This window comes from Haliaeetus leucocephalus, unplaced genomic scaffold (assembly GCF_000737465.1).
Source record: "Haliaeetus leucocephalus isolate CR32 unplaced genomic scaffold, Haliaeetus_leucocephalus-4.0 Scaffold207, whole genome shotgun sequence".
NCBI classification, from domain to species: Eukaryota; Metazoa; Chordata; class Aves; order Accipitriformes; family Accipitridae; genus Haliaeetus; species Haliaeetus leucocephalus.
In genome coordinates, this window is record NW_010972643.1 from 816,508 (window position 1) to 843,737 (window position 27,230).

The following is a 27,230-nucleotide window of genomic DNA, read 5'->3' on the forward strand; positions in this document are numbered from 1 at the left end:
TGGCCTCGCCGAGCACCCTCTACCATTTCGCGTTCTCCGCGACCCCCCCCCCATAAGCGCTGTTAAGATGCGGTTACCCTGGGAAATGGTGTCCCGGGAGGGGGGACCCGCGGAGGCCCACGCAAAAGGGGGGGGGGAACAGAGGTTTTTCCCAGGGAGCAACCGAGGACCGCCGCATCTTCCTGGGATTCATTTACAGGCGGTTTCCCAGCTCTCGCCGGGAAGAAGCAGACGTTTCGCCGTATTTTCGATATTTGTCGCCGGGCTGCTGCCTTCGGCACACCGGGTCCTCGTCCCCTCCCGAGCGCAGCCCCGGCCCCCGCCGCCCCCCACGGACAAAGACCGGCGCCTCCCCCCGCGGAGCGGCCATCGACCGCGGCCTCTCCCTGCGCGGCGGCCGACCCCGACGCCGCTTCCAGCCGGGGAGGCGGGATGCTTCCCTCGGCCGAAACACCGGCTGAAAAGACCGATACCCGCGGCTGCGGGACCCCCCCCGCGCCGCTAAACATGCGTTTTGGCATCAAAGTTTAATGGGCGCACCTGCGCGTATTTCGGCTCACTTCCCCCTCCCCACGCATCAATCCACCCAGCTGGAAAACAGGGCCAAAGAGCTTAGTCACCACTCGGAGGGGCGGCGGGCAGGCCGGGGGTCCTTCTGCCCCCCCCCACCCATTATCTCCCCCTCCCGGCCGCGCCTTACCGGCGATGCGCAGCACGGCCCTTTCGGCGGGGTCCAGCACGGAGCCGCCCTGGATTTTCCGCTTAGACCGTTCGTGTTTGGGCAGGTTCCACGGCAGCGTGTCCCCCGGCGCCGGCGACACCGTCCCCGACCTCTGGCTGAAATCTTCCTCGTCGGAGAAATCGGCGGAAGACGACATGGAGCATCGGTAGGACGCGTTGCCGGAGCTCTGCAACGGGGGACAGACAGACAGACAAGGCGGGTGGGTGGGTGCGTGGGGAGCGGCTTCGGGACGCGAGGCCTCCGGGGAGCACCGGCGAGTACCCGCCCCGCGTGGCGTGGAAAAGCATCTCACGGGATAAAGGAGGGGAGAGGGTCGCCGCTCACCATTGCTGTGAATTTTGGGGGGATGGGGGGGGGGGGATCGTCCAGAAAAAAAGGCGGTCTTTAGCGGGAATGCATTTTGGAGGGAGGTAGGGGGAGAGCTGAGGCCTGCGGCTGGGCAACCAGCTCGCAAATGAGCCTCCCGCTTCTCCAACAATAAACCCGGCAGCGACAACAACCGAAAAAAAAAAAACCCAAAAAAAAAAAAAAAAAAACACCAATCCTTGCGAGCTACGAATCGATAGCGTTTGGCTCCCCCGCCAGGCCAAGAGAAAGATCTGCCGCTGAGGTGGGTCAGTAAATCCGTCTCTGGGAGGGACCCACGCCCGAAAGCAGCCCCCCCCCGCCGGGCTCCTGGGGACCCCCAGCCCCGCGCCCCCTCCTCCTGTCCCGCTGTCCCCAGAACAGGCCGGCGCGGCTTGGCTAGAGGGGAGGGAAGGAATGAAGGAAGGAGGGAATACTGTTCCTCAGAGCAGCCCCTTTGGGTAGCGGGGCACGACAGCCGGCTTTTTGGTCACGCTTTGCCAAGACTTTCGGCAAACAAACGGCTGATCTCGGCTTATGGACTGTATCCGCGTTCAGATTTCCCAAGCTACCCAAAAAAAAAAAAAAAAAAAACGCGCTACCAGAAGCAGAAATAAGCACTGATGCAGTTGCAGGGATAGGGATGCTGCCGTTTCTAGCTTCCCTGTTTAGGCCGAAGTGGGAAACGGAGATGTGTGAACGGTAACCACCTGCAACACCACCTTGAGAATTTAGGATACAACGTTATACACGAGTTATCAGGACACGATGGGGGCAAAGCACTATTTCTCTTCCTTTGCGTTTTCTGATTGGAAAGACTGGTGGTTTCTCCCAGGCACCTGACTAGAAAAGGATGGATTTGATTTGTGATTTCACATGGGAGCTACTGTGACAGCCTTGCAAAAGTGTAACCTGATGCTGGTCCAGGTGTGATGTTAATTTTTAGGGGTATGCTGTTCTCAACTTGGAGAGGTTCTCAACTTTGTTATGCAGGTAGCCCTTATTCAGCCCACCTAGATTCCAAATTTTTTGGTACTAAAATAGCTATTATTTTAGGCTTGGCTTGTAGCCTTCCCCCCCCCCCCCAAAAGGCTTAAAATGTACCTTTACTTACAAGGGAAATTTGTACTGTTACTGAGATCTGATAAAATTTATTGTTGCTGTGTGAACCTTTTTACTGTCAGTTCTCATGGGGTGGACAAGTGAATCATTATTACATTGAGGGGTATTTTACCCATTTTAAAACTCAAATCTGCATAATCCAGAGTAACAATGTGATGCACTCTTCACGATGCATAAACCTGCCAATAACATACAGTTAAATAATCCGCTAAATAAGAGGGGATCTCTTATTAGTAGTTGTTCCTCCAGACCTTCTTCGTGTCTATCCCAATCCTCTTTTCTCCTTCTACAGTACTTCATGGTGAAGTTTGAAAGGGGAGAGAGGGAGGGAATGAACACAAAAAAAAACCAATTAACTGAATTCTTGTTCACTGTATTGTGATGTGGAGAGAGCAAGATAAGTGTGGAAAAACAGAAACATGAGATGTCTCTTATTGCCTTCACAATTAGTTCTAGTGCTGGGAATATTTTGCTGCCAGTTTATATAATAAGCTAAAACTCTGTAGGATCTCATAAAGCAGGATGGTCACATACAGGTGTCTTCCTGATGGGAGCTGGAAGTACGCCGCTTGCTGCAGGGCATGGAGGGCACTTTGCTGTACCAGCTGGGGCTAACAGGCCCCTGATGTGCTTAGTCAGGGATTAGGTTTCTTGTGGTCTGTCCTTAGCTCCAGCTTTTGCCATCAAAGAGAAAGTGTTCCCTTTAATCCCAGCTCTGAACATCCTGCTTCGGGCCTGTATCTTCTCTTGGCTGCTCAGCAACCCTTAGTACCTTTGGATCACGCAGACCTATGGAGACCAATTTTGCCTTTCAATTTCTTCACCTTCTTTGTTTCTAGTTTATAATACAAAAATGGAAAGAGCCCAGACACGGTGTTGTGAGGGTGCTATAGTGACAGTTTGTTACTATTTATGTAGCAGCTGGGAATATGCAAGGACAAAGTACAATAGCAGTTGTTATTGAAGCTTTGAAGAAAGATCGCTCAAGTCTCAGATTTATCTTTGAAAGTATGCTGTAATTTTTATCCAGTAGGATTTCCTTTTCTCAGAAGAGGCCTTAATAGCCCATTCTTATTTTTTATAATAACAACTCCTCTAGTTTCTCCTACCTTTAGAAACCAAAAGCACTGTTGAGTGATTGTTTCATATACACAACTGAACATATTCTCCATACTCTATTGAGATGTCAATTTTAGGGATAAGGAGACTGTCCTTCTGGTCAGCTATGCTACAATACTGGAAGATAAGCTATGTGAGAGGACCCCACTCCTGTATTTTTGAGAAATCAAACTGAGCAGGCAAAGGTAGACCAATCTTTGCCATCTATGTATATTACAACTAGCTATCCTCTTTTAAGTAGTCGTTCTACCTTACTTAATGCATGCGTATCAAAATGAATGAACAAAACCCACGTTAGTTTACTAACTCCTCAGGAATCACGTTATCTTATTTTCAGAACAAGGTAGGAAGCTCGGAAAGGAATTTTTCATAATAGCAAAATCTAGCAAACTGACATCTAAGAAATGCCAACTTCTAACTTAATTGCAGTCCTCTTTTTTTATTCAGCATGGAGATACATCTGAGTAATGCGTACACAGAGCTATTAAGCACGTAAGTATTTTTAAGAATCATGACTTTGCTATTCCAAAGACGTTTATAATGTACTGAACAACTGCTTTGCTTGAGTAAATTAATAGCTTTGATAAGAAGTCTGTAATTGTTCTCCTTTTGTGCAGCCACTGTTCACAACATGTTTACCACTCATCCTACTGGATTGTTTGTTTCTAGCAAACACGTTTTCCATGCCATAGCTGTAAGCCCCAAATAAGCATTCTGTGATTACAGCAACCATATTAACCAGTTTAAAAAATACAAAATAATGCAGAACATCTGTACTATCCTGAAAAGGGTTCCTGGCCAATTAGGACAGCATGTGAAAAAACATCGGTTATATTGTGTTAAAATCAAAATATGTAAGGCACTTCTGTTATTTTTCTATAAAGCACATTGCTGTATGCAAGTGAAAAACATAACTGTTAATAATACACAACACTTTTTTGAGTTACGAGAGTGAAGTGTCTTTTATAGCCACTAAAATATTGATCAGGCACATCCTTACTTAGCCTACTCTGGGACTTAGCGAGGGTCAGGTCTTGACCCTTCTTAGCTTGAAGGCCCATAAGGTCACAGCCCAGATGCTATAGCTCCTTATTCTATGCCTCCGATTATGCATCCTTCTGCTCATTAGCCTAAAGACCTATCTGTAGCCTCTGTTGTTGGTCAGCGGGAAATGTTGCATTTGCATAGCAGTTATGCATATAACAGCTTGTGCATTGAAGCCCGTTGGTCATACATAAGCAAATCTAAGCAGTTTTGTCTGTATTCAAAGTACAGGATTAAACTTAATGCATCGTTTCGCCGTCAGTACCACAGGAGGGTGCAAACTGCACAGGGAGTCCTCACCACTGTGTCTCGGGAGGCAAAGTGCTCAGGACAAGCATTTAGGAGAGCAAACGTCATTTCTGCCAGTGTCTATGGTTTTCTCTGCAATCAGGTGATTTGCAGCAGCCGCCTGAGCGTCAGGCTTGCTACTGTGCTATAAAAGAGAGCTGGTTTCCAGTAATGGGGATGATTTCAAAGAAGTATTTAGTATACTTCTTGGAAGGGGGATTTGGCCGTGTACCAAGGCATGATTTCCTTTGAGGAGGGAAAGAAGGACTGTTCGTCATAGGTGAGGCACTGCAGATCAGGTGGAAACTAGGTGGAAGACAGTGTAGCTGGAAAATAGTATAAGGTAACGCACAGCACCATATATCAGATAAGCCACCCCTACATAGGATCTGATACCCTCAAGAACACCAGTGGGTTTTGCACTGTCATTCCTCGAGGCGGAAGCATTAGGAGAGGTCAGGTTTTAAACTCCCATCAAGCAATCCAGCTGGCAAAAGCTGCCGAGAGGCTGATACTGAATTACTATTGTATTGCAAGAATTCCCTGACTTTATGACACAGCAGAGATTGTGCTGGCCAACTGAGTTCTAATCAAATATCTTGTACTTTCACATCTTATCTTTGAGAAGATTTTCCACTGCAGTGAGTCCTTTCATGCTGGTTTTTGGAAGCTGTTGGGAAGTACAGGTCAACATTCACTGAAATTTAATTTTCAGTTTAGTTATGAGTTATTTGTATTTCACTTACACTAAACTATCCCAGAATTCATGGAATACATTTTCCTTTCTTTCATTATGGGCAATGGATAAATATGAACAGAAATGGAGTGTTTGAATCATGGATTTACTGAGTGTGTTTCAACAAAATCCCTCCTAGTTTAGAATAATTCAGAATGTCAGCTGAATGTAACAGGCTATTTTTGTCCTTTAACATCCCAGATTGTATGATATGAAAGTGGATCAACTTTTAGAGTAAAATAACTTAATAAATTTAAGACAAAATCTAGGGCAACTGAATGTTCCCATTAGTAAATCTTTACCACTTTAACCTGATTAGATGATAATGCAATGCAGAAAACAAAATATCCAATGTATGTAATCAGGCTATGCGAGTCCCTTCGGACTGCATATTGTCAGAAATGATCAAAATTCAAAGCAGACACACAAATGAAAGTACAAGCAAGGGCAATGTAAAACCAACTATGGTAAGCTTAAAAAAAAAAAAAAATCCACCAGTGGAGATGCAACCATATTAAATTAATATTTTTCTCTGGTTCTGGGCCAGTCATTTAAGAGAACGTCCATGCTTGAAAGTGCCTACATTACCAGGATATACAAACATAACTACAGAGTTTCTGTGTTTGTATTTAATTTTATAAAGCAATAAGCAGAAAGCTGGAAGGTAAATACACTAAATGTGAAACTCCTGAGCATCATGGGTCTGACTCTATGTTAAACTACCTCTGTGAACAGGTTGGCTTTTCAAACATCAAGACAAATTACTGATTTGTGGAGAGAATTTACATTCTTTCTTTCTAAAGGTAGGAGAAGGTGGAAATAAGCATTCAGTGTTTATTCATCATATGCATTTTGAGCCTGTGACTGTACTTATATAAGGAAATTCTGATGCTTTCATAGGTTTTCAAAAGGAGATGGAATCTTTTCCGGATGCTAGTAGGTCAATCCCTACCATTCCCCCACTTTGAAAATAACATTATGGAGGCAACTTTCATGAAAGAAATAGGTTACTTGAGGACATGAAATTCAAAATGGATAAAGGGCTAGATCCACGTATGTACTCGGACATTGCAATAGAATTTTGTAACATCAAACTATGTTTATTGGATAACCATCTACTTCCACATCTAAAACTGACATGATGCAAAACTGAGTTTTTGGTAGGAACTACGTAGTCAGAAAAACCTGGTCACCCAGGATGATGCAGCATCTCATTCTTCAGGGATGTAAGACACCCCCAAACCTTCTCCTGAAAGTGGTATTCAGTCATCCTTTCCTAACAGCAGAGAGCACTAGTTTCTTTTGAACCATAAAAGAAGTGAATCAGCTGTTTGCCTTTTCCTTATTGTTTTAAGAAGCTTGAAACCTAGGCTGAAACCCTCATCTCCCAGCAGCCAGCCTAAAGACTATTCTGCAACAACCTCCTGGAAGTGGTACAGGTGGAAAAAAAACCACCAACAAAAAAAACCCCAACCCCTCAAGATTTCTTGGTGTGGAATGAGAAAGAGGGAGCATAGCGTTCTGCATTAGAGCATGCAAGGCTCTCTCCAGGGATAAGGAAGTGCTGGGTTCTGATCCCTGCTCTGATGATTGCTAATACATTCTGCTTTAGGTAGTAATTGGGTAAAACGTTGAAATAGTCCCTGGATGAGACGTGTGCAATGGAGGCAACAGAAACCACAATGCACCTCATGTACCAATTCTGCAGAGATACACCAAATTTCAAATATTTATTGGTCTGAAGTGATACCATCTTCTAGTAGCTAAAAAAAAAAGAAAATAGCGAGTACTACGCTACAAGTAGAGTTTCTGTTTCATTTACTTCATTTATTGGTGATCTTTTTCAAGAGCAGAAAGTTGAGAGATGCTCCACATGTGTAACTCCCTGTTAACTGTGGAAGGAGCTGGGGGATCAGATACTGTCAAGATAATCTCCACAGATCTCAGCAACTTCCACCAAGGAAGATAGCTATCATAAGAGAAAAATAAGGCATTTAAAGGTATGTTGCTGTGCAAGGAAATCCTGATTATTGTTTTTTTCTTTTTCAAATGAATAAATTGAAAAGCAAGGCATACTTCATTCAGTGTAACCTAGACCTCTATGTACATGGGGCCAAATAACATTCAGATTAAACTAGCCATGTTGTGCCAAAGCCAGCAGTTCTCTTGAAAAGCTGCTTAGTAAAACTATGCTAACAAAAATGTGGATTCTTTTTGAATATCACTGGAAAATTAATAACATCATCAACATGACAGTCCTGATATGTTACATATTTAATCCATTCCTTTATTCCTCACCTATTTCCTCTACATTTTTCAACATGAATTGCAGGATTTAATCTTGAAATAGTTTACCTACATTATAGAAGCCAACAGAAAGGTACTGAAGATTTTGCGGATGGGAAGATAATATTTTGAGCTCTGAGTATCTGGGAAGCTACAGCATGGGGAATAGACATTTTAGTTGAGTTTTATGCTAAAACTATCAGCAAGATGTAAGTGCTACTTCCATTATAAATATCATGTTTCAAAATTAATCCTTCGTAGATATTAATACCTAAAATATCAGGATTTTATGGTCTCAAAAGTATGACTTATTTCTGTAAAATAAATGCAAATTCTGCATGATGTCTGCTGTATATCACTGTTGCAAAAAGTCTTCCCATTACCTAAAAATAAATTTTGTATTAATTTTTAATTGCAGCTATCTCACATCTATTCAGATCCCCCCAGTCTGCCAGACACAAAAGAGAATAACTTAACAGAAAAACTAAGGTTTGAGGAAGGCACACAGTTTTATTTGCTTACTACACCTACAAGGCCAACCATATAACAAAGGAAGAGTCTGGAATAAGAAATCGTCTATTTTCAAATACCTTCCTCAGCCTTCTAAACTTCTCATTGTAGATTGTATTCTATGTATGTTTTGATAGCATACCTTTTATGGCAGGAGTAATTTTGTTTATCACAGTATGAAAACCCTCTGGCCAGCAAACAACAAATTAAAGTTCTAAGTAGCTTTTGAATCTCTCATGGGCACAGATTGTTTTCAAGGAAAAAATAAAAGGAGGACTTGGAAGAAGTTTTTAAAATGGCATAATGAAAATCTAAAAAAGTGGTATTGATATTCTGCTTTTAGTAACAACTGTTAACATTCCTGACTGATAAGTTTCCCTCCTATAGAATTAAGTATTCGTTTGTTCTTTTCAAACTGTTTCAATCCCATGTTTTAAAACAAAGTTTCAAGACTTGATCCAGCAATCAATCAACATTGAACTATTTGAAAATACAGGTTCTTATAATTACACAACACTAGTAATACTGTTAATAATTAAGTTATCGGATTGTCTTCTCTTACAAAATCCACTTTAAGTTGCCTTATCTTATGTTTGCTTGAAAATATTCCCAGCCCAAAGTTTAATTTTCTTGAAAATTTTTAGTCAAAGGCTGACTGAGAAGCCTGAGAGCAAGATGATGAAAATACCCAGCAGTTATGTGTCAACACTAAAAAAACATCCCAGTGATCTTTTTTGAGAAGACTCTAGGCTTTGGGATGGATTACTTCAACTACAAGTATCCTTTAAGCTAGACATAGGCCTTTTGCCATCTTTGTTAAAAATCTGCCTACATTTGTCAGAGTGATAAGTCTTCGAGCTACAAATATCATCTGCTATCCCTGGTGTCAGGGAGTATAAAGTAAAGCTTTTAAAGTTTGGGTTTGATCTCCCTGCTCTGATGAGGAAGCTGCTCCAGAACTTACTGCTCTCTTGATTACAAGTAATCTTCCTCTAGCTGCCACCTGAAACTTATTCCTGGTCTTTTGGGTTTTTGCAACAACAGCGTTCATTTCCTTAAATACCGGTTTTGCTTCCCTGATGTGTTCATAGCCTGCATTGTACCTCTCAGCCTTTTTTTGGTTTTGCTGAGCAAGTCAATTTCTTTTAATCTCTCCTCATCTGCTAGTAGTCCTTCTTTGCAAAGTTAAATAGTTTGATTTAACTATTCCTAGGGCACAGCTGACTACCAATGCGATTTTGCCAGATTTTTTTTTTTTTAACATGGCCGTGTTTTGAATATATCAATGAAAATCTCTTCAGATTGGCACCCACTGAACAAAGCCTCTCAAGACTCTTACAGCTGCAGGAGCGATACCCCATCATCACAGACCGACCAAGCAAATTCCACCCTCGCAGCTCTTACCTCCCCTCTCAGGACACCCACCATCCCCGCTGAGGAGCTGAGCAGGATCCTTCCAGCTTGGAGATGTGGAGGCAAAACTAGTCTTTCCAATCTAATAGTTACCTGCTGTGGTTGCAGGCTGATGGCAGCGTGGGCAAAAGGCACGGAGAGCAGGGGAGGGCATGCGCCAGACCTGACAGGCAGGAGACCGTTTCTTTTACGCTCTCTGTGACTCACTCAGCCGTGCGAAGAGGAAGAAGAGGAAGAAGCCATACAATCTGAATGTAGAAAGGACAAACACCGGAACCGGTGCGCTGGAGGAAAGGGCTGGAGAAATTACTCTGGGACTGACAGCCTGAGGGACAAACACAGAGACTGGCAGAGTCTGGGAGCTGCAGCTGTGAAGCGTTCAAGGGAGCAGCAGGCTCTGTGGATAAAGACCGGAGGAGATATGGACCTGCAAGGTAACAAGTGGGACTAGGAACCTTCAATGCTGAGAGAGCGGATCAGGGGAGAGCTAAGGATCCGATGAGCTAGCATGAAACTGGTATTGCATCACTAAAAGGCTCTGGAGAAGGTACTCTGATGAACAAGGAGGGTAGGAACTGTGTGTGAGGAGGTCTCCAAGAAGAGAGACAAGAGCCAAGGAAGTATGCATGCAGCCAGAGGCCACAGGGAGACACAGAAATCAAAGAGACTGGTTGAACAAGTGTCTCGGAGCAACGAGATGACTGACCGGGTGAGCCTGGGAAGGCCCGTGACGTGAAGGAGGGACACAAGGACCGACAAACCAAGAGGAGGAGGACTGAGGTCAACAGAGGGGTGAGGACTGGGCGATGAGGAAGGAGCCAGCGTTGGTCAGGAACAGGCTGGAGGAGACAGGGCAGAAAGAGCCACGCTTGGGAAGAGTGACCACAAGAAAGCGTGTCCCCCTAAGGAGCCTGGCAGGAAAAGGAAATTTCACCCCAACTCTGGCCATTAGCAAATATCTGAGAGTTCCTCTAGAAGAAAATACATCTTCCCCTGTGTTACTGATCCATATGGAGGAATACAAATATTGTCAGTCTCTCCCTGAAATCCAATAGCAGAATTTTCTGTGTTGTAGTTCAAGTGTCAAAGCCTGCTGATGAGCTGCACAATGGAGCTTTAAGTTTACTTTTTTAACAACAGTAGGAAATTAAACACAAAGTTCTTGTTAAAATATTTTTCTTAAGGTTGCAAAGTCAAGCACTAAAATGTTATGAAATCCCAGATTCAAGGTTCACCATGCAACCTTAGTTCAGCCTGTTTATTCGTACATCATGATGAAGTCATAATGATGTGATTGTATACTATTACATCCCCAATGTCTTGCTCTTATTTAGTGCAAATGATGGGTGATATTCACTCCATAAACAGTTGTTCAGTATTTTGTTTTGTCATCCTCTGTTCAATGGGCAGCCCCAGAACTTAACTTACTTCTTGCTATTCAAAAGCTGGTGTGAAGAAGAAATTATTATTTCATAGACTGTTTTGTGGTCCTCATCGCTACAGTAGTATCTGACTGCTTCACAAATACTAATGATCTTTGCCATTACACAGGATGCAAACTGAAACCAGAAGGTCAATTTTGATACCTAGGTCAAATGGAGATGCCAGGGATCTCTGATTTTTAAGAGTTATTAGAATTACATATCGGTATACTCAGACCACAGCTCACACAGAGTTCAGTGGTGAATGACAGCTTGAGTACTTTTATAAACCCAACTACACGCTTTGAGTCAGGCACTTAGAAAATGGAAGATAAAAAGTGTTTTAAAAGCCACTTGTTCAGCACGTTCACAGTACCTTGTGCCCACCCTTCAATCTCCAAAGCAGCACTCGCTGCTTTTTAAAGAAGACATCCTCTCTCTTCCTGCAATCTCCTGTTTTATTCATTTACACACTTTACAACTTCTGCAGCGGAACTCCTACGCATAAGAGTCATCCTAAGAGCACTTCCATCCTACAATGAATACAGAGTACATCCTGTGAAAAAACAGTATGCCATCATATAGTTAAAGTCTATATGACAACGCAGATGCATAATTGACTGAATTAAAGCTGCATGTGTAACCTTAATTCCGGCACTTCCTAACATTTGAAGACTTGCCTTTGCCAAACTATTCTTTTAACATAATACCCATGCATAGTGTTATATATAAACACAAATGGATAAGGGAGTCCCTTGCTATATAAAGATGTGCTGTTTGTGCACCAAAGTAGGATGTTACATAATACAGCTCTGAAGAGTGACTCCTGTGGCAGTGAAGGAAAAGGAAGCATCTGCATTTAGACTATAATTACTGTGCATCTGTGAGACAATTACTGGTCATTTTAAGTTGTGCACACAACACCATCATAACAAAATCAGAGCCAATTAATATTTTTTTTAACCTGCTTTCAGCTACTGAACAGAATTTACTATTTATGATCACTTGCATAAAATGTTTTTTCATACAGTTAAGACTGCTAGCACGTTTTAGCAGCTTAGGTTTATATTACTACCTCTCAAGGAAGGACACTGGGATTTAAAAAAAAAAATCTCAACAGTTAAAAATTTAATTTCTGAGTGAGGCTACACTGCATACATGTAGTATAATTTTATCAATGAACAACAAAATCCCAGTTAATACAAGTCATGGCAAAATAACAGTGGAAAAAAACCTATTAGACATTTTTCAAGGCGGAGTTTTACAGCTCTACTTCTTTCATACAACAGTTGAAGAATATTTTATCTCATTCACTTCTAATTTAGCAGTAAGTTAGCTCCAGCTCCAAGGACCAAGGGTGCGCTTTGACCCTCTTTCAAACTTTAGATCAAACAAAGCCAGACTTTTTTAAACTCTTATCCCATTTTCAGTAAATAACCATTTGCCCTGGGAATGAAAACTGATACAGACAAAATAAAAATTGTATGGCATCAGGCATCAGCTTACCTATCAAGACAAAACCTGTTGCAGTAGAGGGCTTTGCCCTCAGGTGTAGGATGATTTGAAACTGTGTATAGAAAAATAACATACAGTTGATGCTATTTTCAACCACACAAGTGTAAATCTGAGTAAATACACTCAAAACAAGCATGATGTGCTACTACAGGGGACAATTAATTCAAATGACCTTAACTCTCCAAATAAGAGCTAGCAGTAAAGTCAGTTAAGGTGCTGCCCTAAATGTGGATTTGTACTGTTAATGCTATGCTTATTTCTATGTACTTTTACATACACGTGTCATCAATTCTCTGGAGAAAAGGAGGCTGAGGGGACACCTTATCACTCTCTACAACTACCTGAAGGGTTGTAGTGAGGTGGGCACTGGCCTCTTCTGTCAGGTGGCTGGTGATAGGATGAGAGGAAATGGCCTCAAGTTGCAGCAAGGGAGATTTAGGTTGGATATTAGGAAAAATTTCATTACTGAGAGGGTTGTCAGGCATTGGAACAGGCTGCCCAGGGAAGTGGTCGAGTCACCATCCCTGGAGGTATACAAAAAAGCACGTAGACAAGGTACTCCAGAACATGGTTTAGTGGGCATGGATGATGGTTGGACTCAATGATCTTGAAGGTCTTTTCCAACCTAAATGATTCTATGATTCTATGAATAATTATTAGCACTATTGCAATTAACTGTTTCTTTTGCACTACGCTTAATAGCTGTAATAACTCATCCATAGGAAAAAAAATCACTAGAAAGACAACAATAATTTTAAATCTCAGATCTAATTCTTAACTTGTTACCATTGTGTTTTAACAAAAAGTAGTTTTAAAGACATCGCCTCCCTGGCCTAGTGAAAATCATGGCACTACACCTTTAAGAAATCGCTTCAAAAATCTAAACTGCCTAGGAGCTGGGCAAAAGGAGTGGAAGAAATGGGCATTTGCTGCAATGCAATAGATGGGCTGCAGGGTGGAGAAGGAAAAGCAGCCAAGAGGAAGTTGGGAGCAGGGAGCAAGGGAGGAGGCCACAGAAGATAGCAGAACAGTGGGAAAATGAAGTCTTAGTGCAAAACCGTTTACGAAGAATTTATCAGTGAGGAATTATTTGCTAAAAGAAAAGCAATAAAATACAACAGTCCAAGAAAGAGAAGTAAACAGTCTCTAGGTAGGCGTGTGTATGTTTGGAAAGAGAAGAGGTACCTTTGAAGCCAACCTAATGGCCACTGAAGGCTTTCTCTTTATTTCAAAGATGACTGGATTTAGCATTTATAGTCGTATTTGCAAAGATCCTACACACATAAAATATGTTCCTTGAGGTATTTTTAAAAATGTTTAATATGGCTAGATGCTTAAATATTGTTAAAAACCTAATAAACTCTCGGGTGCTTCTCAAATTCCCCATCAATATCCTTTAGGTCTTAGAGCAAAAAATCCAGTCCTTGTTTCCCTTTTTCATTCACATGTTCCCTGCATTTCTTCATTGTGGCTGTGCTCAAATTATCCTGAGAGAGGACGCATGCACGCGCGTGTCTGTGTACATACACGTGCATGCAGAGTCTGGTAGCGCACAGCTTTGTCATACATTTTGAGAACATTAATATGATGTTAATAAAAATGCTGAAGGTGAAAGATGATATGATAATGTTTTGCCATATTTGCTTCTAAATGTGATTCGCCGGAGACACAATCCAACACAAGCAGATGTCTTCAGAAGAACCTATGAATGCAATCTATAGATTAAATAGCTAATACTTGGAATTAACCAAGTCTTGTGCAGGGTAATGAGTCATTTTTGTATGTCATCTGTATTAGGTGATTCAAATATCACATAAAGTACATCATGGTATTGGAAAACTAGTAAATAACACCAGAGTAAGAAGAAGTGGAAATTAATAAAATGAAATGGCAATTACTTAATGAGACATATTAAAAACTCGTAAAAAGCCCTGTAGAACAACTTCATCCATATGAAAAATTTAATCTCAAGTAAGCTAAGTCTCAACTAATACTCAGACTTCTTCTATAAATGGTTTAGTATCAGATGTTTAAAAAACCTCCCAAATGTTTTTCTTACAGAATTGTAATACTGGTTTTCTCGTAAATTTTAAGGCTTAAACACATAAAAGCAAAAACCAGAATAGCTGAATAAGACCATGGATGGGACAACTTATGCTTTTACATGCATTAGAAACTGATTAACTTTGCTTTCAAGCTTGTGTCATCCGAGTCTGTACAGTGCAAGCTTCACTTCAGTCATGAGAGTAGTCTCAGTGGATTCAAATGAAGCTGCACACATCAGTAGATTTTTTACATGTGACCCCCCCAGACATCTGACCCCCCTCTCTGTTACCTTGTAGTGACTTGTAGCAACGCTGCACCCACCCCTAAGGAGCTGAACTGCTTCAGCAAAGGGCAGTCTTTAAATAATTAGACACAGGTTCATTAGGAGGCATTGAGGGATACCTACAAGCAGCAGTGCTTCCGAGATGACTATTTGTCATCAGTTTATTCTTTGTAGGTGACTTCAGAAATACTTTTTTTTTTTTAACACTATTCAGTAGATAATCACCTCAATATATGCTGTTGCTACAGTGCCGGGTCAAAATAGACCAGTAAGTTTGTATGTGTGAAGTACAAGGCTTTTAAGTAGAAACAGGGATTTCACATCTGAAAGTGAAGGAACTGGGTTTATTTATGCTCCAGTCTCTGTAGTCTCATCTGCCACATGTCTTACAGTGATCCTGTTATGACAAATGCAATCCTTGGTGGCTGCATGAGTAAGGCAATTTAGGAGCCCTTCAAACTGGTTAACAATGGAGATGTCAAAAGATGCTGCTTTGACAGCATCTCTTTTCAAATATGTATTTAGACATACAGGTGAAATTAGAATTTGGCAGAACTGTATGTCTAACTGACTCCATAGCTCAGGAGCCAGATATGTTTACACAAACTCAAAGCCATCTTTTGGTTCCAGGCCAGCACAGGAAAAAAACTATCAATAACTTGCAGACTTTTATACTTTTGCTTCAGAGCAGACCACTATTTAAAATATAGAAATATTAAAAATATTTCAAAATGCTTGTGATAAAACCCCCAGTTTAAAATTTGCCCTGGAGAAGTACTGCTGGAGAGCAGCAAGCTCACAAGAGGAGACTTTTGCGCACTGTTCCACACCGTCAGAAAATTTAACTACCCATACAGAATCAGCTACCCGATTCTTCAAAGGAGTGATATGTACCACTCCTTTGACTTGCATTAAGTCATGCTAATTTAAAGAACACTGTTCTGTTTCTTCTCAAGAGTTCTCCATTGTGTTCAAAAATTCAAAGCACGCTTCAGTAATAGGTATCTGTACTCTCCTCGGTGTGAAGTTAATGTAAAACTGTTACCTATAGTGAATATCAGCAGAAATAATACAGCCACCAATGAGAGGATGACCTACAGGGCACAAGATACAACAATATGCCTTAAAAGGGGTGAGCTGCACACCATTACGTTGACATTGCACTGCAGTAAGATGAATAAAATAAAGTGAAAATGGCTATGAATTCTGTCTGGTAAGGATCAGTATTAGGACAAAATGTATTTAATATCTTCATTAATGGCCTGGAAGGTGTAAAAAAAAAAGAAATTTTCAGAGAAAACTGATGTTCTACTTCTGTAAACATCTCCTCATGTAGATTTTCAAGGCGAGCAATTATTGTCTTCAGTGGGATTACTCCCATACACACAATTACACCTAATTTACTTCTGACAAGATCAGGGACAATACTTGAAAGACCTCAGATTACTACACAGGAAGTGAGAAATAATCCAAGCAAATTCAGATAATTATAGCTGTGGCTAGGAAACTGCGAAACAAGATCTAGACACAACAAAACCATCCAAATATAAAATAGTCTAAATTAGCAGGAATAAGGAAGCCTAGCATCTAAACGTCCAACAAAACTTTTAATGAAATATTTGAAAGGTCTTTAAGCATATATCTTAATATGGCAACAAAACAGGCTAACATATTTTTGGACTGACTAGTCAAAAATTTCCTGGAGCAAAGAAAAATCTTTCCATAAGGCTGTTTTATAGTTACTTTGGAAATACCATTCTCCCTTGTCAGAAAATAGGGACAAAAAAGCATGAGTAGGAAAAAAACAACAAAAATGATCAGAAGAAGAACTGTTTTATGAGGAGAAATTATGTCTTCTTGTTAGCAGACATCATACATAATTTTTTTCAAGAAATGACTAAGCAGGATATGGCCGTAGCTGTCTACAACTATTTCCACAGTGTAAACATCAAGACAACGGATGATTTATTTAAAGTGGCTCAAGTGGGCAGAGCTAGGAATAACAGGAAAAAATAATGGAAATAAATTATGCAGACTAACAAGAGCATTTCTGGCACTGAATCATGTAAAACTGTACAAAGGTAAAGGCCAAAAGTCTCTCATCTTCAAGATGCTGAGACTAAGTGGAATAAAGCTGCAACAACCTGTGGGATGGACGACATTGTGAGTGCGTGGAACTTCACAACGCTGCAGTGATTTGTCACGGCATGACCCTTATTCACTCTGTCACCATAGTGTTAATAATACATTCAGAATAACTTACAACGTCCATGAGAAATGAAATTGGTGACTTATGTTTTCTGGATCGTAGTCTAATAAAGATAATGATTTATTCTTTTTTGTAGAAATGTGAGTTCATCAAGGCTGTAGAACAAAAGGCTATCAAAAGAACTATATAATGTTGCATAAAAGATATACTGCAAAAGCAATTTCAAGATAGTGACATAATGGTGACAGCACTGAGAGAAGTTTTCTCTAAATCTAGGATTTATTATTGTTTAAGTGGTAGGTCTTGTCAGACACAGCATAGACCCATGAAATGACAGGAAAGTGAAGTTATATAGTAATAATGTGCATTTTCTATTCTTATACTTCTTTTTCTTTGCTGGTCCTGAAGTCCCTGACGTGTTACTGACTGGGGAAAAGCAGGGCTTTCTTTGCTTCACTAATCCATTCTTCAAAGCCTGTTTTGCTGCTTACACCATTTCCACAGTTTTATCTCTTTAATTCAGCACCACTGATGCTCTTTTTCCCATATTGGTAATAGCCTGAGCTATTACAGGCAGGCTTACCCTTGGCATAGACGTGCCATGGAAAAAATTAAGAACAATCAAACAAAAAAGAAAATTGAAAAAACACGAGTGGAATAGAAAATATAGAGGAAATGATGGAAGAGATGAAGGAAGGACAACAAAGCGGGGAAAGGACCAGAAGCAAGCAATGAAGGGAGGAGAGCCTGGTGAGAGGCTGAAGACCTAGTAAGAATAACAGAGTTAGACAAAGTAGTCTAGAGAGCAAGATAGGATGGGAGTAAAAGGGAGACGCTTGAGAAGAAAGGAAGAGCAGATCCTTTAAGAAGAGCAGAAGATGAATCCATCAGATCAAACTAAACCACAGAAACAGCAGCAGAGTAAAATAGTAAGTAGAAGCATGAGAGAATAGAGGAAATTGGGGAGTAGTGAAGTGGAAGCAGAGAAACGACATATATCTGCTAAAAGGTAAAAATTCTGGCAGTTTTTGGCAGCTCTGGCTTTCTTTGCGCAAGTTTCTTGCTCTCTCAGGCAATGTACTTCCACTAGGGAATGCTCTTTCTCAAACCAGCTTCAGAGCTCACTGATAATTCTTGGTGCTCAATTAACACAAATCTAGGAAGGTTCAGTTTGGTTGGAGCAACCTCAAGATAATCTTTTTTAAGGTATGCTCAATAGTTACTTTTTTAATAATATTGGCTTAATAGAAGTAGTTCAAGCCCCTTAACACTGGCACAGATAGGTTAGTCAGCAAATGCATCAAAGCAATGAGCTCTCATTAAAAAGAGAAATGCATCATGTCTGCAGGAAAAATCTTCATGTGCATTTACATTACGAACTCTGTAAGTGTTTCAAGGAATTGTCATATTTCCTCACTAAAAGTAGGCTATCAATATTAAAAGAATTATGTGTAGATCAAGCTGAGGAGCAAAGAATGATAAAACTTGATATAAGTTTTGCTGAGCACAAAGATTGTAAATACTGTATAAAGCGGAAGAGACCTCAAAATCATATCTAGTAATGAGATTTAATAAAAATTTGGTTCAGTACATAGAATCTCTGATAAATCTGAGTGAGGAATTTCAATAACATACACATGTGCTATAAAAACCTGTTAAGTAATACCACTATAAAGCTATCAAATGAAATATCTTATTTGAATATTAACTATAGACTGAATATTAAATCAAAATTCAAAAACCCCTCCTCAGAACTGGATTTTTTTTAGTTCTGCATCAGCATTAAATACAGTCTAACCAACTTATATCTAGATTCACTGAACATGAGAACTGAAAGGGTTTTTAAACTGAGGAACAGAATATGGATGGCCCAAAAAGTAGAATTATGCCTCTATAATATACTTTGAGTGCTATTTATTCCTAAAGGTAGAATACTTACAGGTTTTCGAGTTGGAGTAACTTGAACAGAATGATAGAATTCTGGTTGAACTCGGCTGCTTTTCTTGATTTTTCTTTTTCTTACAGAAGTTTCCTGCTCACTTAGGTGGTGAGCTTCCACTATAGGTTGTGTTTCCTCAAGGCGAGGTGCTACACGTCTTCTAGCATGACGAGGACTTGATCTAAAGCCCTATAACAGAAAAAGCAATCATCGCGTATGACATCTCCCAGAATGGAGCCATATAACAACAGAAAAATCATACAGGATCTTAATAACGACTTGAGGTACAAGCATGCTCATCTTAAGTTAATACAATGTGCATATATACTGCATGTAACAATAAAGAGATGTTGCCAAGTACTGTTAATATCACGTTTGTTTTATATTTCTCAATTATGTGTATTATTGACACAGCTAGTTGCAGTAACTCCTGTTGCTTTTCTTTATAAGCTTACATTTTTAGTTATTTATACCTAAATATTTCTAATTTAAAATTTGTAATTGAAATTTTCCAGGTTAATTCTTGGCCTTGTGAGAAATTGTTTGAGGGACCTTGAGCTGAAAAGGTGCATTTTTTTGTGAGAATGAAAGTGAAATAAAATTGGTAGCTGGCAACACTTAATTATGACTAATGGTTCTTGTTAAGAGGTCTGATGTTTCTAGATTTGGGGGGAGACCTTACCATTTGGAATAAAATAATTAAGGCAGAGTGCTGTCTTGCTATCATCTGAGAAATATATGTATATTTGGCCAAATATAAACTCAGGAAAAGCTGCCTTTCACAAATGCTTTTTGGAGGCTTGCTGTGAAAACCTCTGAGCATCATCTAGAATGTCTCACAGCCTTACAGAATTTCATTCCTTTAATGGCAACACATAAAATGCTAACCCTGTATTGCTACCTGCAGAGCATTTACAGTGAGCATTCTCTCATTTCACTCAGTCTCCTCATAAGCATGCACTAGCCTGTCATGCATCATTTGTACTTAATACAATATTGGTTGATATTAAACTTGGCCAGGTTGTAAATAAGAGTTTCCTTCACTTAGTCACATCAGCTTTCAGAATAAGTCAGCCAAATCTATGTCCTTAGTGACAGTCTGCAGTTTAAGGACTATATTCCCTTTCAAAACCAAAAATAGATGCAACAATTCCTAATTTTCTACCTTTTTTTTCTTCTAGTAAAATATCTCCGCTGTAGTCCTTGTGTGACAAACCCAGCACTCGGAAATGGCTGGTCCATATAAAGAATCACACTTCTGCAAGGTGAGATTTTAGCTAAAACTGCAGAAATCTATGCTGTGAATCTAAATATCCTGAGTTCCTCCCAGCTGAAAACTAGTGGGAGCAATACATTTCCATATAAACTTGCTGTTCTAGGAGGTTTCCTTCCCTTAGCTTTTGGGTTTGGTTTTTGTGTTTTGTTTTGCTTTTTTGTTGTTGTTGTTGGTTTGGTTTGTGTTAATTAGGAAATCAGCATAGAAAAGTTATGCTAAAATGTTGTTATGTTGGTAAATTGAAGCAATCAAAAGTCATAGGTATGGCTCTGTGCAAATTGGACTTACTCCTCTAATGTTCATGATACTGCAAGGGAAGAGAGCTGCAGTCTGTTCTGGGCACTCAGAGAGACAAACAGCTATTTTCATTATTTGAATATGTGCTCCATTAAGTAAATATACCCCTAAAGAGCCAAAACACACAAACATATATTTACATACACATGCTAGTAATTGCTACAAATATACACTGCATGCAACAGATGATATGAAAAGGTTGAAGTGCTAAGGTGAAGTATCAGGTGAAGTAACTTCCAGGTAGCAACCTTCTACTCCTGGACACTGGACAGGAGGGACAGGGATAGAGCCCGACTCTACTTAGTCTGTCTGGGAGGTTCATGTTATGTGGTCTATCAGGGCTATGAAATACACATGATGGAAATATACGGCCAAAATTTCCTGAATCCTATCCTCCTATCCTACTGAAGCAGTAGTCAGTCGGACTACAGGCAGGGCCAGACTTTGACTCCCCGTATCTTAAATAGAAGCAGGACCCCGGCTGTATCAACCAGTGCAAGCAGTGTAGTGGAAGCCACTGCAGCCAGCAGACCTGCACAGATTTAGGAAGATCTCTAAACGTTCAAAGATGTGAATCTGTGAGATACTCTGCCACACTATTGCAGCAGGAAAACTTACTGCCCCGGTTTCTTTCTACACTGTGAAATAGCCAACAGATACTTAAAACGTATCATTCAATGTGATCCTAGGACTATTCAGGATGACAGGGGAAAAAAAAATACAACACAAGGAGCCTACTATTTCAGAGCTTACTTCTTGTGGTAATTTTCTTTTACAAAAAACATATTAGTGTGCATCAGGGACTATTCCATAGTAAAAGAAAATATTCCTTAAAAGAGCAAAATACCCAGCAAATCTATTCTGAGTTCTGAAATCAGAAGAGATTTTCTAAATGTTAAAAGCATTATGATTCATTTACAGACAATAGCTCCTGGCCGAAGCCTGGTTATACACCCTGTGCTGCATTGCTCCCTCACCATGCTGCCATCCCCATTAACTGGATAAAACTCTCCGAGAAAGTATGTTTACGTAATAGAAGAATTTGGTAGAAGCTAAGCAGCTCTAAAAGTGCTAAGAAATGCATGCCAAATAGGGATTTAAGTATGTGGGTCTGTCTCACTGAGTGACTTCACCTCAAAATACTTCGAGGTTTACTGATTAAGTATTATGTTTTGATATGAAAAAGTCACTTGTGACTTCCAGAAAAGTCTGTTTATAGACAGTGCTTCTCCTTCGTATTTTATATATATTTTTTGCTGTTTATTACTAGCAAGAAAATGGGATCTTTATCTCTTTTAGAGCTCATCTGCTTCTGTTTGCTGAAGCTTATTCTTCACTTCAAGTCATAATCTGCCTGCAGTATCACAAATGGTTGCTCTGGGGAGGATTATAATGCGGTAAAGGCAGAGGATCATGATTTCAGGTGGAAAATTAATTCCATATCAACACAGATTATGTTACAATGGCAGAGTCCTCAGACCAAAACCCAAAATGCTTACTCATTCCTGCAGTGAGACTTTGCCAGAGCAAAAACTTCAATCTGGAAAATTTCAAAATTTGGTCATCAAAAAAGAAGACAGGAGTCAAAAGTGATGTAACACATCGGAGCTGCTACGCCTATGCTCAATGCAAAACTAGAATGGCCAGTGATTCCTTCTCAACAGTGAAATGAATAGATGCTTCTTGTGTTGTCTGTGTTATTTATCCTTCAGCTGAACCCAAAACTGAAAATTATCATATTAATACAGCAATCAAAATTAAAAATGTGAAAATTACACAAATATCTGTTTGGCAAAGACAGCACTATTTTAGACGTTAAGTCAGCACTCATAGAAGAGCAAATAAGTATTACAAAATATTCAGGGACACACGGTACACCACACACCCCACAGGCGTGGGGGGAAGGTGTTCTAAGGTTTGGTTTTACTTCTCAGTATCCTTGTTTTGATTTGACTTATAGTAAATTAAATTGATTTTGTTTCTTCCCCGAAGATGAGCCTGCCTTTTGCCCGTGACCGTAAGTGGTGAGTGATCCCACCCTGTCCTTGTCTCAACCCTCAAGCCTGCCTTTATATTTTCTCCTCATCCCACCAGGGCCAGGGGAGTGAGCGAGGGGCTTTGTGGTGCTTTATTACTGACTGGGCTCAAACCACAACAGACCAATTACCAAGAAAATGCTAGAGATTTTAAAATCACATGGGCAATACAACGAGGTTGCTTTACCACTGTTAAGCAATTTGTAGTGTCCAGTAACATGTGAATGCTGTGTCACTGGACAGTGACAAACCTTTTCTTCTTTGCTCTGAGAGGGAGTTGCTCATTCCTAGACCCTATTGCCTGACTCATTTTTATGCCTGTAAAATTCTGAAACAAGGCAAACCAAACAAGACTTCAAATACATATTTTTAGAAAATTTGTCTTCTAAAATACTAAAATAACTGCACAAAGATTTACACTGCAAAGCGTTCTTCCTTAAAGACACAACCCAGATGACCACCAGAACCAGTTTTAGACATCACAGAGGAAGACAAGAGGCAAAGTGAACCTAGGATTATCTTCTCTCCAAAAGCATTCATGTGCATCCTTCCAGTTAGAGTCTGTTTGAATCCATGAAGACTGATGTTCTTAGTCATACTCTACAGTGAGCAGGAATAGAGAGGTGTCTCGAGGCCGGTGCAGAGCCAAAGCCTAGTTCACCTACTCTCAAGGGAGCTTTTCTGTCTGTGGAAGGAGACTGGGGAAGATCAGCCTCTTTTAGCTGAAATTCATCCTTTTAAGTCTACTCTGAAAGGTGTTTTTTTTTGAATGAAGTGTGGCAATATTGAAAGGACCTGTTGTGTCTGTCTTTACACCCAAACCAATAATGAATGTTGCAAACCTGGTGCTACGTGCTAGAGTACACCAACTGGTTGTGTAAAATGACTTCCATGGTAAGAGGTTCTGTAAAAAAATATCTTCTTGTCCAGCCAAGTTTTAACTTCACACCTCTGATTCAGTGACTGATTTCTTGTGTATAGAAACACAGTGTGGGATTCCTCTGACCAAGGCTCAGCAGACCTCCCCTCCCTGGGTTCCCTTTCAAGATGCTGAAGTCAGCAGGTCAGATGAACCATTCCCTAACCGCACCTATTTCTCTCCATTGGCCATAAAGGGAGCCCAAGCTGACCACTTCACTCATAGACATCTATACTGTAAGTATCTAAAATTAGATAGGATGGATCAGAGCCAGAATGACTAGGTTTTGGTCTGCCTTCAATACTGTATTCATCATTCCATATATATTTTATCATCAGATTTCCTCTTATTTTCCTCCTTCTACACGAAATAATTCCAGTCTCTTCCATCACTTTTTTTTTTGGTCAGAGTTTTACATGTCCGTATTCACAGACATCACTCCTGCCGGATCCCCATAATTCAGCACAGTACTCTTATAAATTTGTATTACTAATATATATAATGGTATAGCATGTTTTTCTGTTCTGTTTAAATATTTCCCACCCCATCTTCTTTTCTGATCAGGCTATACATCTGAAAGACATCTTCACTGAATTGTCAAAAGTAATTCAAAAGGCCCTTTCCGGAGACCATAAACTTAATAAGTGGATAAATGACTTTCCTCTGTAATATACCCAGCCTTGCATTTATGAACATCATGTGTGTGTTCATTTACCCCATTCTTCAGAATTTCCTTAGTATGGTCTGGTATTTGATAACCAAGTATATCATACTCTGCAATCCTTGTTATGTTTTTTCCTATTCTCATTCCTAGCCCATTCATTAATATAAAAACCAGGATTTTGAAACTTCCTAAAAAACTTCTCTAACTTTTGCTTTTTTTATTTACAGATGAGGACATTTTGGATAATGTGTTGAACCTTTTTCTTTCACTGTCTTAGTTTCACTGTATTTCTTTTTAATTCTTTGTCTGATACTTTAGTAGCACCGTATGAATACATCAGTGCTATCCCATGTGTGCATTATTGCTTTAGTGACATTAATCTTTGACTCCTCCATTCTTTCAATCTGCTATTGTATTAATTCACCAGATCCTTTTCCTCTCCATTCCGGTTTCTACTGTCCCGACTGCCTTCATCATACCTTACCTATTATTTTTATGCTTGATGAGAAACCATATTCATTCTTCATTTTTTCCAGTGTGTAAGTATTTTATGTAGAATATATTTGGTGTCGGAATTCTAATTTTGGAACGCAACCTTTCCAGCCAGTATGTGTTTTCGGAGTCACTAAACATTAACTTCAAGAGAAGTAAGAGCGCATTATCTGATGTCCAGCTGAAGCCTACAGAAATCTTTGCATTAACTTCAGCGGACACTGGACTGCAGCCCAGTTTACCTTCTGGCACAACTTCAGTAAACCACAGAAAAAAGCACTAGCTAGCATTAAGCCACAGTTCAGCACAATTGGAAGAATGACAACAGAACTCAACTGTGTTTGCAAATGCCTTATTTGAGTGAGTCCCATAGATTAAATGCACTTTTGCAGGTGCACTAACAAATATCAAAGCCAAAGGAAGCTCAGATAGGACATCCAACTTTGTGTGCTTGCTTTTAAGGTTTTTGACAGTGGTTGTGTATGCATGAGAATTGTCATCTATTACCATTGTCAATTAATAGCCTCAAGAAGCAGTCTTTGAATTGTCAGTTACTGGCTGTTCAAAGCTTGGAAACTTTCATGTATATGCAACCTACAACATCTTAGGGCCTGGAGACATTAGTATGTATAGTATCAAAACCATTCTCAAGATGCCAGAGTTCTCAGCTGTTTTGCAGACAGGCTGAAATAGAATTAAACCCTATAGTTGAAGTACCTACTTGAACTAAAAAGGCAGGTTTAATTTAATAACTTTATTGTATCAAATTCCCCTGCATGCTGAAAGAGAAAAGTGAGTCTTTCTGCTGCACATATAAACATACATACATGCGTCTGTATTGTAAGAACAGTCTTAAATTAAAAAGTGACCAAGATGGCATTATCTCCCTTCTTCTCCCATAGTGACTTTCATCCGCAATATCCTCAGTTTATAAAGAAACAAACAAAAAAAAAACCCCACAACATTTATTTAACTGCCAATTCTGCAAGTTCAACCCAAAATTGAGGATTCAAGTTAAGTCCTCCAAACTACTTAAACATTCTCTCTAATAGTAAAGATTGCTAATTAAAGCTAGGTCTTAGTTTTCTATAGCAGGAAGATTACGTACACTCAGTGTACATGCACAAGGAGGATGCAACTGCATTTGTTCTTTCTTGGGTCTACCAGCTCTCAAAAAACAGACTGCAACCTTTTTTTTTGTGTGTGGTTCTCTTGATCTTTTTTTTTTTTTTTTTAATCTTAGCTAAGGGTTACTCCTATAAAGATCTGAATCAAGATTTAAAACATCAAATCTAAGATTTTACATTTAGTTTCTCATTCCACTCCCTCAGTAACAGCTTTCACTGGTGCTTCTTTCTATGCTTTAATTTAGGAGATATTATTCTTATCTTCTAAAACCTAAACTCTAAGCAGTGCTGGAACCATTTCTCAGATATTGAAGACTGTGATTTGGCATGTGTCATGTTCCAAGGTAAGTCCACACATTCAAAGGGATTAAAAGCAATTGTCTGTTACATAACCTGAACAAGATTACTTTTCCAACCGAGTTCATGAAATACATCAGTAACCTGCTTTCCAGTTCCTAAGCAGGCCCCCAAGTGTATACATACGAGCTCTTGTGTGAACCTAGGGTTTAGATGTGAATTTAGAATACAGTTTTTAATAACCCATGCTGTATTGCACTGCTGTTTTACACAATGTGTTTGCTTTTTCCTATTGTAAGGTTAGAATTCCTATCGAAACAGGTAAGCTGTAACACTAGGAAAATCTGACGATGTGTAAGCAAATAGCCAAATAGCATGCCCAGTCATGCCTCAAAATACCCTTTAAATACTCTTCCCTGTCTAAATCTATAAACCACAGAAGCTGGCCTGTTCTCCAAGCAGTCCTATCATTCTCTGACAAGGCAGCTTGCAGCCCTCCGTGGCCTCCTTGTCTTTATGATGGCTTGTCCCAGTTCCTTCCCTGTTACCTTAGGGCACCACAAGCCTACAGGAACGGAACAATTATTTAAGAACAAAAATAAATCAGAGTACTGCTTGATCAGTTGTCTGCAAGGGAGAGTTTAATTTAGAAATACTAGCACATTCCCCAAGCATGTCCCTCTTCCACCCCTGCTTCCTCTGTTTTCATCTCATCACTTCTCAGCTTAGGCAGTGTACGGTATACATCAAGAATCTGCCATAAATATTAAAAATAAAGTAAGAAGGAGAATAAGAAATAACACCCAGATTGCTAAACCGTACAAGTGCTGCCCAACACTTAGTACAAAGAAATTACTCTTATCTGTCCAGTGCGCTTGTTTGAAGCGTAAACTGGTAAGAGAATTTATGCCACCTCAGCATATGAAGATGGATCTGCACTTTGTCAAGCATAAAATAAATGCGTAACTGATGAGAGACTTAACAGGCATATATATATAAAAAAAAAGATACCTAGGGTATTTTCAGATAGGGTGGAATTCAGATATCTATTAAGATACCTTGATTCAGATACCAACAACATATCTGAACAGGTCTCTCCTTCAG

At 40.0% G+C, this 27,230-nt stretch overlaps 1 protein-coding gene across 1 annotated transcript in view; it reads right to left on the reverse strand.

The window, feature by feature from the left end:
* DST (dystonin) overlaps window positions 1-27,230 on the reverse strand; it is a 306,520-nt gene that overhangs the window by 271,503 nt on the left and 7,787 nt on the right. The window contains exons 3-4 of the mRNA XM_010566374.1: window positions 19,019-19,207; window positions 701-908 (exon numbers count right to left, since the gene is read on the reverse strand). Of these exons, the coding sequence (XP_010564676.1) occupies window positions 701-908; window positions 19,019-19,207 (397 nt within the window). The remainder of the gene's footprint in view (window positions 1-700; window positions 909-19,018; window positions 19,208-27,230) is intronic.